This window comes from Biomphalaria glabrata, chromosome 3 (assembly GCF_947242115.1).
Source record: "Biomphalaria glabrata chromosome 3, xgBioGlab47.1, whole genome shotgun sequence".
Classification (NCBI taxonomy): Eukaryota; Metazoa; Mollusca; class Gastropoda; family Planorbidae; genus Biomphalaria; species Biomphalaria glabrata.
In genome coordinates, this window is record NC_074713.1 from 43,500,454 (window position 1) to 43,513,146 (window position 12,693).

Consider the following 12,693-nt stretch of genomic DNA (forward strand, 5'->3'; position numbering starts at 1 on the left):
AAAATATAAAAATCTTAAACTTCACTTGACCTTCAGAGCAAGACAATATAATAGATTTTACAAATATGTTTTAAACTTTGTAAATATTCAGTGACTGGTTTATGCGGTTAGAATCTTTGTACCATTAAGGCCACACAAAATGTTCTCGCTGATTTTTTACCATTGGTAGTTAAGTTTAGGTAAGCACAGTTTTGTACCCCTGCTCTTAATGCAATTACTTCAGAAAAGTCAACAAAAATATTGTAGGTCAAAGTCCAAGCTGACTTTGCACTAAACAGTAAACAGTAACTGATTTTATTTGTCTCATAATTTAGAGGCTGTTATGAAAATTATATACTGTATTAGTTGTCATTCTTATGTTTACATGTGCTTGTAACTCCTTCATGAGAATGTGTTCACAAAATGTTAGAGATTTGTGTTGTGTAGTCATTCAGCATATTAAAGCCATACCAAGGGGACAAGGTTTTCGACTATTATTATATGTTTATATATATAATATATAAATTACATGATTACAAGACCAACATTTTGACCTACAACTAATTAACAAAGTCAAAGAAATCACTGCCTGGGCACTTTAAACCAAAGTTTTGATGCAAGAACATTTTTTTGAGGTCTGATTGCATTTCCTATCTGAAAAACCAATCTCTTTTATAACTTACATGTTCTCTATATAATAAGCTATCAAGGCTGGAATTGAATGGAAGGAATGCAGTGAGCCGTGAAGCCTAAATCCAGTGTTTATACTTTCTATGAGATAGTGATCTACTGTGGACTGGGCAGCATGTCGACACTGGACACTCAATGCTAGAGAGTTGTTGGACTGACTCGATTTACGAACTATAAAATTCTGAAAACACCAAATAGAATAAAGAAATATTTGCTCAATTTTAAACATGAAAAAAAAAAAAAAGCTGATCACTATTAAACTGATGAAAAAAACAAAAATACAAAAGGAAAATAACTAACAAACAAAAATATACATATTTCTAAATATAAAGCTTTTCTCAGTAAATTTTTTTGTCAAAGTGGCTAAGCTAGAAAAATTGCATATACAAAAATACCTGCAGGAAGGACCAGTTTTTTAAGCTTTATGTCATTTAGAATGGCACTCAAAAATAATTACAGCTTTTGAAATAAAGCACATACAAAAATTATAGCCTATGAACAAAAAAATATTTGTATGTATTAAAAAAAAAGAAAAGCCCCCCCCCCCCCCTCAGACCTTGCAACCTATGGAGTAAAATGATGCAAAAGTATCAGTTTTTGTGTCCCACAGTTAACCAGTATCATGTGGCCAGCATAATGTCCAATAGCCTTTACTTTTCCTCAACTAATGTCAGATGCTCATTAGAGTTGATGGACTTGGTGTGCCCTAAAATCTTGAAATTCAAAATTCCCAGTCTTCACCAGGATTCAAAAACGATACCCCCTTGGTTTGGAATTTAAGCGCTTCAGCACCCCATATTGCAGATTTTAATTTTAAAAAATTGTACCTAACCTTAACAATAATTCAAACCTTACTTGACAATAATTCAAACCTTACATGACAATAATTCAAACCTTACTGACAATAATTCAAACCTTACTTGACAATAATTCAAACCTTAATTGACAAAGATTCAAACCTTACTTGACAAAGATTCAAACCTTACTTGACAAAGATTCAAACCTTTATTGACAAAGATTCAAACCTTACTTGACAATAATTCAAACCTTAATTGACAAAGATTCAAACCTTAATTGACAAAGATTCAAACCTTACTTGACAAAGATTCAAACCTTACTTTGCAAAGATTCAAACCTTACTTGACAAAGATTCAAACCTTACTTGACAAAGATTCAAATCTTACTTGACAAAGATTCAAACCTTACTTGACAAAGATTCAAACCTTACTTGACAAAGATTCAAAACTTACTTGACAAAGATTCAAACCTTACTTGACAAAGATTCAAACCTTACTTGACAAAGATTCAAACCTTACTTGACAAAGATTCAAACCTTACTTTGCAAAGATTCAAACCTTACTTTGCAAAGATTCAAAGATCTGATTGACAATGAACTAGCAGTTATTACTATTTTCAGAGGATCTAATATTATATTACAAACAAGCAAAATATAAAAAAATCCATTTTATTAAAAAAAAAATCAAAGCTTATCCAAAGGGGAAGAGCTCCATCCTTAAAACTATATCTATCAATAATGTACAAGTTATTTCCCTTATTTGATATCAAATAAAATAATTAATTACCAATAATTAATTGACTAATTGAGTATTTTTGTTTATTGATTCATGTTTTGTTAGGTTCAATAAATAATTGTTTAGAGTATCAACTTGATCATAGAATGCATGAAAAGGAAAAGGGTTAACAAGGGGACTAAACCCAACAAATTTAGCCATATATGTGAATAGTGTATTAGTTTCACTTGTTGCTATTAAACAAAATAATCAATAACCAGTTATTAATTGTCTAATTAGTTACTTTTTTATTGTTTCATATCTTATCTATGTCAATGAATAATTGTGCTAAGTTTCAGCTTGATCTGAGAATGGGTGTGTGAGAAATGGCATGTACACAGAGTGAGTTGATATAAGCTTTGTAAAAATGGGAATTTGTAAAAATATACAGACAAAATGAACTCACTCCAGTGTCTCTGTCTTTTAAGAGATGCACAGCACCAGCTCTACTCAGGGAAGACAACAGCCATATAGAGTTGGTCTTGATAACTCTTTCTAGAGTGCTGATGGGTCGAAAGTCATCCATACCCTGTGACTCATCAGCTCTCACTAAGTGATGAGAAGGCTGGGGAAGACCATTGTTTACAAAGGAAGTAAATAATTAGTGACACTGCAGTTGATACTTAAAACACTAGTACACATTTATAAATAAATATACAGTATTTAAATAATATAAAGAAACATAATTAATATATAATGTATTATATAATTAAATATATAGTTAAGTTCCCCTTCAGACTTTGCAATATAAAGGGCACATGATGTTAAGGTCATCCGTTTCTTTAGCCAACGGTTAATGAGCAGGGAGTATGTAGCCAGCACAACGATCAACCGTCTTTACTTTCCACAAGAAAGTCAGGTACTCATTAGAGTTGGGTGGACGCAGAGGCGCCCTAAAAATCCCAAAATTCAAAATCGCAGTCTTCACATGGATTCGAACCCAGGATCCCAGGTTCGAAAGCCAAGCGCTTAACCACTCAGCCACCGCACCTCAATAATTATATATATATATATGTAATCAAAATAAATAGGACAAAATATAACAATAGATGCAAAATATTTGCTAATGTACCATAGCAAGTAACTTTATCCCCAACATAGCAAATAAATTTAGCCCCAACATCTAAAAATCTCTGAAATTGCCAAAGAAAATTCACTTTCTTCTCTGTTAATCCAAAATGCTAAGTGTCTGTGTAAAATGACAGAATGCCTCTAAACTAGCACTACACATCAAAGGGTGATGTGAGGATAATCTCAGATCCTGAAACTTCGGCTCAATGTAAACCCTCTAACCACTGTGCCACAGAGGCCATGCAATGCACCTGAAGCACACACCTATTAACATTTCTGAAAAACTTAAAAAATGAGGTAAATAAAAAAAAAAGGATAAATTAGTTGGCTCACCTGGACACCAAAGTGATGGGGGTCAAACACCAAAGGTGAAGGCCCTGCCCTGCACCTGCCCTCATGGCCACTGTCCACAGAAACTGAGTCTCCCTGCTCATTGTCACTCAAGCTGTGGTTGGTACTGCTGCAATGACAATGAATAAGTTTTAAGAGTATACCTTTACACAGTATCATGACAGATAGTGTTGGCCAACTTGCGCAGAACTGTCTTCCATGCTTTGCGTCAATGCTCCTGTCTCTGTCGCCACACCTTCAGTTCTATTTTTATCACTGACACCACATGTGCTTTCCACATGAGGAGCCACAAATATCGAATCAGAAATTTTTTTTTTTTCAGAATTTCCATTGTATGCTTGTCATTGATACTTTTAGCAAGGAGCTAGATAAGGTGACTTGTCTTCTCCTTTTCAACATATTGCCACATTAGTAATGTGACGAGCATGCTGTATAAACACAACATGCCTTCTCCTCAATCATTCAAAGGAGATACAAGCATTACCTGCCCTTGTTTATAAAGTGTCTTCTTTAAAAAAGTTATTCTTTGACCCAGATTTACTAAAAAAGAGCCAAAAAAGGAGGGAAGAGTAAAAAAGAGAGGGGAGTGGAGGGGGGGGGCTATTTAATCTCAATGAACGTAAACACATTACAAAAGTGTCACCAAACATCCTGAACTGGGTCACATTAACATATCTCCCACTACTGGCAGCAGTAAAGCAAATTATTACAAACATATATTATCATTAAAGTTTCCATGCAACTTCCATTTCATTTGATGTCAATATTTATCCCAATTTTTATATTTAAAAAAAAGTAATATGCCAAACATTAGCATGTCATGTGAATACATTGAACAAACAATCTACATATCAATTTTTTTTTGTTTGGTTAGTTAAAAACTAGGAATATTTTGCTTAAGAACTAGGAGTGTCAACCTGGCTAATCAACGTGCTCAGATTTTGGGGAAGGTAAAAGTTGCAGTAAAACGTAAATTCACAATGTCAAAAAGTTATGAATTATCTTTAAGGTGTGGTGGTGTATACAAATGTTGCAAATCAAATGATTAAATGGTGACTATTAATGTTATCACTAACAAACACATACAAAACTTTATTATATTAATATTTGTGGTCTATATAAAAAAAAATACACATTGTAGAGCACAGTGACCTTCAATTTCATGTTGTATTTTATTTTATTTTTTGTGAGCAGAAAGATAAGTTGTAGGCTTACAATTAGACCTTGTTGTGTTTGAAGAGGAAATAAAAAGTTGTTCTAGAAAAAAGAAGAAAACAAAAAAAAATGATTGATGAAAGAGAGCCATTAAAATATTGATGAGTAATTTAAACTACCAGAAAAAAAAAAAACAGGCCTGAATGTGAGGGATGGGGAAGACCTGAAGATGAAGATCAGGTTAAACAGTGAAAAGAAAAAGGCTGTTGATGCACCTGCCTCAGTGAATGCTATGTTTACTTAATAAAACTTCAAGGATTGGCCCAACAAGAAGGCTGTTAGGGTAGTGTTTAAAAAAAGAAACAGAAAATTAATTGCTATTTCCTTTCTATGTGGACTTAATGGTTCATTTACAATAACATTTGTTAAACAGGACAAAAAGATATATATGTCAAGTAAATGTGTTACTGCCGACAGATTAATTAAGTACCAGTTAATTATATTTATCAAAACAAAGAAAAAAAACAACAACTGAGAAATTATGATATAAATGAAAAATGGTATAAATATAAATAAAAAATTACATTCTGACTTGAGAACTTTTCTTGAAAAAAAAAATTACTAGTACATTAGTTAAGTATTTTTAAATAAAACTTTCTTGGTTATATACATGAAAGAGATAAGTCAGATAACAATTTCAGCTATATTTGGTCTGCGGTAAACTTTCAAACAACATATTACTAAAGATATGCAATATAATTTGATATTTGGCCTTTAAATTAAACAGGATTATCTGATAAATATATTTACAATAACTTTAACTTCAATGAGTGATTTGAAATAGAACATGATGACCATTCAAATATATAGAAATAGATCATGTCAGGGTCACTTGTTACATCTAGTTGCTAACTATTATTAAATATTGCTTGTTGAGGTGCGAGGGCTGAGTGGTAAAGTGTTTGGTCTAGGGTTAAAATCTTGTGAAGACTGGAATTTTTAATTTCAGGATTTTTAGGGCACTTCTGAGTACACTCAGCTCTAATAGGTACCTGACATTAGTTAGGGAAAAGTAAAGGCAGTTGGTGGTTGTGCTGGCCACATGACATCCTCGTTAACAGTCAGCCATTAGACCAGATGAATATTACTTGTGATGCCAAGCAACCAGAACATGTGCTAGTCATTAACTCATTGGGAGATAATTGCATAAGTAAAAAGCTCATTTAGAAAAAAAAAAATTATAGTTTCATTTTGTTTAATGATGTAAAGGTTGTCATGCAAGGAACAAGTGAAATGAATAGGAAACATCTTTAAATGCTATTGAATGGTTTTAATTAATGTGAGACTCATTAATTAGGACTTTAATTTGATAGTGAGATATTAGCCATTTCTATATAATAAATAACACACAGGCTCATTACTTTATCTTGTAATAGATTCAAAGCTCCAAGCATTGTGGATTTGTTAAGCCAAAACTTGATGCATAAATTTTTAAAAAATTAAATTATCCCTTTCAGACCTTGTGATCTATAGGGGAGATGATGTAAATGTCATGTGTTTCTATGGATCATGGTTAATGAGGGAATAATGTGGCCAGCACAATGGCCAACAATCTTTATTTCTCCTCAACGAATGTCAGGTTAGAGTTGGATGAGTAATTTAAACTGTACCAGAAAAAAAAACAGGCCTGAAGGTGAGGGATGGGGAAGACCTGAGTTGGATGGATTCAGGGGCACCCTAAAAATCCCAAAATTCAAAATCCTAGTCTTCACTGGAATACAAACTTGAGACCTCCAAGTTTAGAAGCTAAGGATTACCACTTAGCCACCACACCTCCAAGTAAAGTAAAAAATGATTTGAAATGTTTTAACATGACATGCCAACTTTGCTTGGATGAATTTATCAATCATAAGGGATAGGTTTTTGGTAAGAAACACCTGATATTAAATTTAAAAAAAAAATCTATGGGGAAGAACCTCAAATTGTTAAAATTTTCTTAATACTGTAGGATTTATTTCATTTTTTAAATCTAAGAAAATTAATTAATTATCAATATTTAATCTACTGATTGGTTATTTTTTTTTTTTATTTTTTTTATGATTCCTGTTTTGTTAGCAGCATTGAATATTTGTGCAAAGTTTCATCTTGATCTGAGAATGATAAGTGGGAGAAACAATTGGTTCAAAATGTGTACCAGACAGGAAGTGATTTGTATAAGCTTTGTAAACAAAAATGTATCACCATAATAACGTTTATTATTATTGGGTAATCAGAATGACCAATAAAAGCCAACTCTTTAAAGATTAGCTGCATTAAAGGTAAGCAGAATAGACATATTTTGAAATCTTTTATTAGCAGTCTATCCCCTGAAATTAAAAAGTGGGCAGACAAAAAAAAAAGTTATTTTAAAGAAATGTAAAAATTAATTAGTTTGTGAAAATATTGGCCAGATACACTTACACTGCATCTCCTTGCCTTTTACTGGTGTTCCCAGCAGATGAGAAAAAGGAATCTTTCCCCAATGTGTCTGCAGAGTGTAATGTTCCTGAATTGCTGGGATTCTCTTTCGATCTTGGTTCCTTGTTGGTAATGCAAAGGTCAGAGAGAAGGGAGTCAAGGTCACTGGCTATATTGCCCAGCATCTGTAGAGTAAAGAGTTAAATAGTAAAGAGATTGGAACATTCCTTTGTACATTTAGAGAAACTGTAACAAGAACTATTGTTGATTCACATTTTTTTTTGTTCTTCAAGATATTTGAGACATTATTTCCATGGTTCTCAAAGTTTCAATTATGGGGGATCAAATATCTTACCAAGAGCAAAGAGTAGAGAATTCAGCTCCTACAAATAGTGTGTTAGAATCGTCCAGAAATAAAGATTTTGAACTTATCTTATATAATACAGACGTTACTTCAAAAAAGAATATGATTACGTCCTACGCGTCATGCATTCAGTCATGCATGTTAACCAATGACTTAAATACTGCCAAGTCACTGGTTTTCCTGGCTAGCTCAGGCAACCCATTCCATGCTCTGTGTGTGAGTCCTGAACTATTGCCTTTTCTCACTTAGATTTTAATGTATGATTAGATGTTAGCTTGGGAGTTAAAATAAATAAGTTGACTAGCTGTGGACTTTTATTATAAACCTAGATCTAATAAGTCTAATCAGTACTGCACAGCTCCATAATACAAGGTTTGACGGCACAGTAATTCTAAATAGGTTTATCAAAGTTTATGGTGTACAATTATGACAGTGTAATAGCACTTTTTATGACAGTATCTACTGGTGAACTAGTCTAGGTTTGAAATCCCGGTGTTGGACATAATGAAGACTAACTTTTGTTCAGGTGGATTAGGTAAGATGAAGTGAAATTTGTCTCAATTTAAGAAGAGATCTACAGATCTAATTTAGTACATAATATGTATTCTATTCTAGATCTATATTCATCTGTGAGTTTTTTTTTTGACATATTGAAAATTATCGATTAATTTATGTTACATCTTTGGATGCTTAAAGCAACCAAGCAATGGTATTGTTAAAATATAAACATCCTAGAAATTAAATTCACACAGGCAATTAAAATTTTTAGATCTAGATAACTGTGGACAACTGTTATGAGGGAAATAACTAGATCTAATGCAAATTAGTAACATAGCTATAAAAAAAAAAAAAAAACAGCTCCGGTGAACAATGCCCTGGTCTGGTAATAGATCTACTGAATGGCAATGTCTTCGATAAGTACAGTGTTTCACATCCTTATGCAAACCCACTTTCGACCTGAATATTTTCCGCATATCGTCAGACAAAGCCGTTGTTTTCTTTCCGTCTTCTGCGCCTATCTTCAATAATGGCTTTTCTTTAATTTGCGTCTCAAATGTGTGTCCTGCAGCCTTTGTGAGAGCTCTTCAACTGTCTCATTCAGAGGCCATCTTCTGCCAGCTACTTTCCTCTATGCCAGTAAGAGCGAAATAGCGCCTGAGTTGATCTTTATAGTGCTTACGGAGGGGGGTGGGCACCTCTGTTACGCCGTCCACCTTTAAGCTCGCCAAAGAAGATTGCCTGTGGCATGCGGTCATCTCCCATGCGGGATAAATGTCCGACCCAGCGAAGATGTCGAATGGTAATTAATGCTTCTCTACTGTCCACTCTTGTGTCTTGCCAGCCTACGCCCAATATGGAGCGAAGGTACCTTTGGTTGAAAACGTTCAAATTCATTTATGTAGCCTACTAAAAGTTACGCTAAATAGCTGGGTCTATGGTATGGCTCTTGAATAGGCGACACTTGTTCAAATTGTAATTCCTTTCCAACTCTTCTGCACAGGCTGGAGGATATTTTTAAGGTTTGGGCTATTAATAATATGTTAAAAATCTCCTTTCTGAAACAATCGACTATTTACATTAATAAAAATGATCGATACTAGTTAACAATGTTTGCAAGTACAGAAGAGCCCAGGACCAGATTTACTTTAGCCCTTTTATTTAAAAAAAAATTAACACAGGTACCAGATTGTGGTCCCGTATTTATTTAAAAAATATTTTACCAGGATTGAAGAATATTCAACGTACAAAAGGTTCTGAAATATTTTTTTTTACATCGATGAACAGATGCTTTTGTACACATTACAAAGATGTGGTATAATCTGGCCAGGTTACTTCTAACACAATTGATAAACAAATGCAATGTAATATGAAGACACTGGCGCAAACGTTTATAATAACAACAACACTAAAGATTAAATATCAATTGGTGTGTTGGCTTCTTCCCTTACATGACCTATCCCATTACCTCTTTATAGCGGTGCAGTTATATAGACCTACAGTTATATAGACCTACAGATATATAGACCTACGTTTATGTTTACAAATAGTATACTCTAATAGATATTAAGCTGTATGCTACTTGTGATACCAAATCACTTTCTACCTAGATCAATATTACATTCTAGAATACATGTGTTTCTGTGTCTTGAATCAAACAAAACAAGGTTACAAAGAAGTTTGTGTGGAAACACAAACTCAAAATCGGCCCCCGAAGTGGTCCGCCCAGGCAGGTTTCGATATTTTCAGAAAGAACATCCGAATGAAATTTTATCAAAGATAAATGACAGAGAAGAATGGAGAAAGAAGGTTGACAGATCTTGTGTGGTGCCCCAGCGGTCCAGCAGACCAATGGATAGGTGTAAGTGAATCTGGTTAGATGTGAACCTGGTTTAATGTCTTATAATTGAATATCTAATTGATCTAATTGTTTTATTAAGGGCCAATCTCTTATTGAAATCCTCAACAATAAAAAAAACATTTCCGTAAAAAAAAAAATGTTTTTTTTTCTCCTTTAGTTGAGTGTACTGTGGCTATAGTGCAGCGCTGCAGTTCACACGACAATATGAAAACCTACTTACTAATTGTTGTTTTAAATTATGTCCAACTTATATGTATACTAAATAGATTTTTTTTTTTTTTTTGTAAATGTAGTAGTAAGTAACACAGAACTTACATAACTTAGCAATACAAATGTAAAAAAAAATATTTTTGTTGGCAAAAAAACTAAAAACATTTGCATAAATGTGTTATAAATTCGGTAAATAGTAATTCCCCCTACTAAAGAGCCTCCAGTGTTTCTTACTATTCATAGTGAATAGTTGTAAAAGTGATGTATTTTATGAAAGAACTGCTTGCATAAGTGATTTAAAAAATTAGATTTTTCGCTTTCATAAAAGAAAAAAGTTGCCGTTGCATCAGAACTTTGAATGGTCTAAAATATTATGATGTCGGATTTTCTAGTTTACGAGATCTAAATGGGACGGAAGGACGGACGGAAAGACAGACATTCCACACAAAACTAATAGAGTCTTTTCCCCCTTTCGGGGGGCCGATGAAAAATGATTTACAAACTGTAGTTGGTTTAAATAAAAAATCCATAATTTTTCTTTCCCCCTTTTTGTTCCGTAACAAGGCGCAGACTTTTTTTTTTACAAACAAACAAAACACTTAGAAATCAATGTACACCGCAAATATAGGTAACTTCAAAGTCTTAGGAAGACTACAATCACTTGATTTTAAAATATTTTATCTTGAACATTTTAATGGACACGTTCAGCAACAGATCAGTGTTGTCAATGTCAACCAAATTATAACCGTACACGCTGGAGCTTCAAGTCTGCTAGTAGGTAACAGAAACCAAGCCAAGCACGAAACAAGCTTTACATTTTGGAGGAGGCTAACAACAGGAGACAGTCTTACTTGGAATTTAGGTATAAGGCAGTAAATAGTTTATATTGGACTTTTAAAGTCTTTCGCGACTTACCTTTTAACAACCCACTAGACTTAGAGAATGGAATGTGTGTCTTAACTACGTGTGTCATTAAGTAATGGAATTTAATAAGTAGTGAAAGTAGGTCAAAGTATGCGCAAAGATTGTAGCAGACCTTTCCAGAGTTTATAATCATGTCAAATAACAACTATAGAATCTAATCCTTTGTAATGGAAGAGGAATCTTTTCATTGTCTAAATTGTGTCCAACCTAGATCAACTTAGATCTAGGGGGAAAGCAATAAGAATTGTATTACAGCTTTATAAACATAAGCAACAAAAAAAAAATCAAAGTTACAGACAAATCATTAGTTCGTACTAGGAGACCCATAGCAAGGTTATTTAGGGCAATGTATTGGGAACACGATAAGTTCGTTATTTCATACTCCCACACACTGTCAAGCGACACAAAGCTTCAAGTTGCTGTTCCCATCCACAGCTTCGTCAGGACAGCAGCCCCCTTTCCAATTTATTTATTTATTATTTTTTTTTTTACTTGAGAGAGCAATGACTTTTTAAAGGTGAAACTTCAATTTCAGCCATCTTCTCTCGCACTCGTCCGTGAAAGCGTGAAGGATCATCTCCAGGTTAGAAACATGATCAGCGTCATTAGCTCTATTGTTTAAGTCGTAAACCAGTCAGACAAACTAATGAGATGTCAAGAAAGATAAGAAATGGAAAAGTTTAGAGATGCGTACTGAGACTAAGTCTTTCTTTTCAGTTAGACGCACTGGTGCTTGAAGGCGTAAAGATGCATGTGACCTATTGAACCTTTCGCAAGTAGGTTAAGAAAGTTAAAGGCAGTTAGTCAACTGAGCCTCGCGAATAAACTTCAGAACTGAATGAGCAGAAATATTCGATAAGTTGTCAACTAAAATTTGCTACAAAAATCTGCGATTAAGTTATGTTTGAATTGTTGTCCCAAAATACCGAAATAACAGGAACACATTTTTCTTCATTCTACTTCATGGCTCTCGTTTATCATGTGGAGCGTTCAGATAACTAGACCAATTTACGAGATGAACTGAGCAGTGGTTTCTAGGTCAGGGAGCAATCCATATTGTTTTCTTTCTTTAGGCGTGTTTAGGGGTCAGTGTCTTGTTCGGTCATCTTGATAAAAAATGCAGTTTTAAAGGACATGGTCAGCATTCTCGAGTGACCCTCCACAAGGGCAAACATCACTAGTCCCGAGTGTTAACTTCCGGAACGTGTCTCATTGTGTTATGTCCGGTTCTAGGTGAAAGATGTTTCTCTGGCACATTTGATGTTAACTGTTGACAATTAGAAAAGCAATTGCACGTCAACTATCAGACGGATCATGAAATTATTTTATTTACTACTTTTGAGCCTATGAAACCATTTCGTTAGGTTCAATGAAATATCGAATGCAATTATCAAACTACATTGATAGCAGAGTTTCATGCATGGAGGCGAATTCATGGGTAGCAATTTGTGTGTGTGTGTGTGTGTGTGTGTGTGTATCCGGTGTACAGAACAACAAAAGTGTTGATAAGTTATAATCTAGATGTTTCCCAAACTTTTTCCTTAACGGAACACTTCGCACAT

The 12,693-nt window shown here is 33.8% G+C and overlaps 1 protein-coding gene across 5 annotated transcripts in view; it reads right to left on the reverse strand.

Annotated features, from left to right (window-relative positions):
• Positions 1-12,693, reverse strand: part of LOC106063724 (uncharacterized) — a 90,210-nt gene that overhangs the window by 11,978 nt on the left and 65,539 nt on the right. For 4 of the 5 annotated variants that reach the window (XM_013222167.2, XM_013222170.2, XM_013222172.2 and 1 more), the window contains 4 exons: positions 7,278-7,459; positions 3,645-3,771; positions 2,647-2,805; positions 663-850 (listed from right to left, as the gene is read on the reverse strand). In XM_013222167.2, coding sequence (XP_013077621.2) covers positions 663-850; positions 2,647-2,805; positions 3,645-3,771; positions 7,278-7,459 — 656 coding nt within the window. The remainder of the gene's footprint in view (positions 1-662; positions 851-2,646; positions 2,806-3,644; positions 3,772-7,277; positions 7,460-12,693) is intronic. The other variant, XM_013222169.2, reaches the window with a different exon arrangement.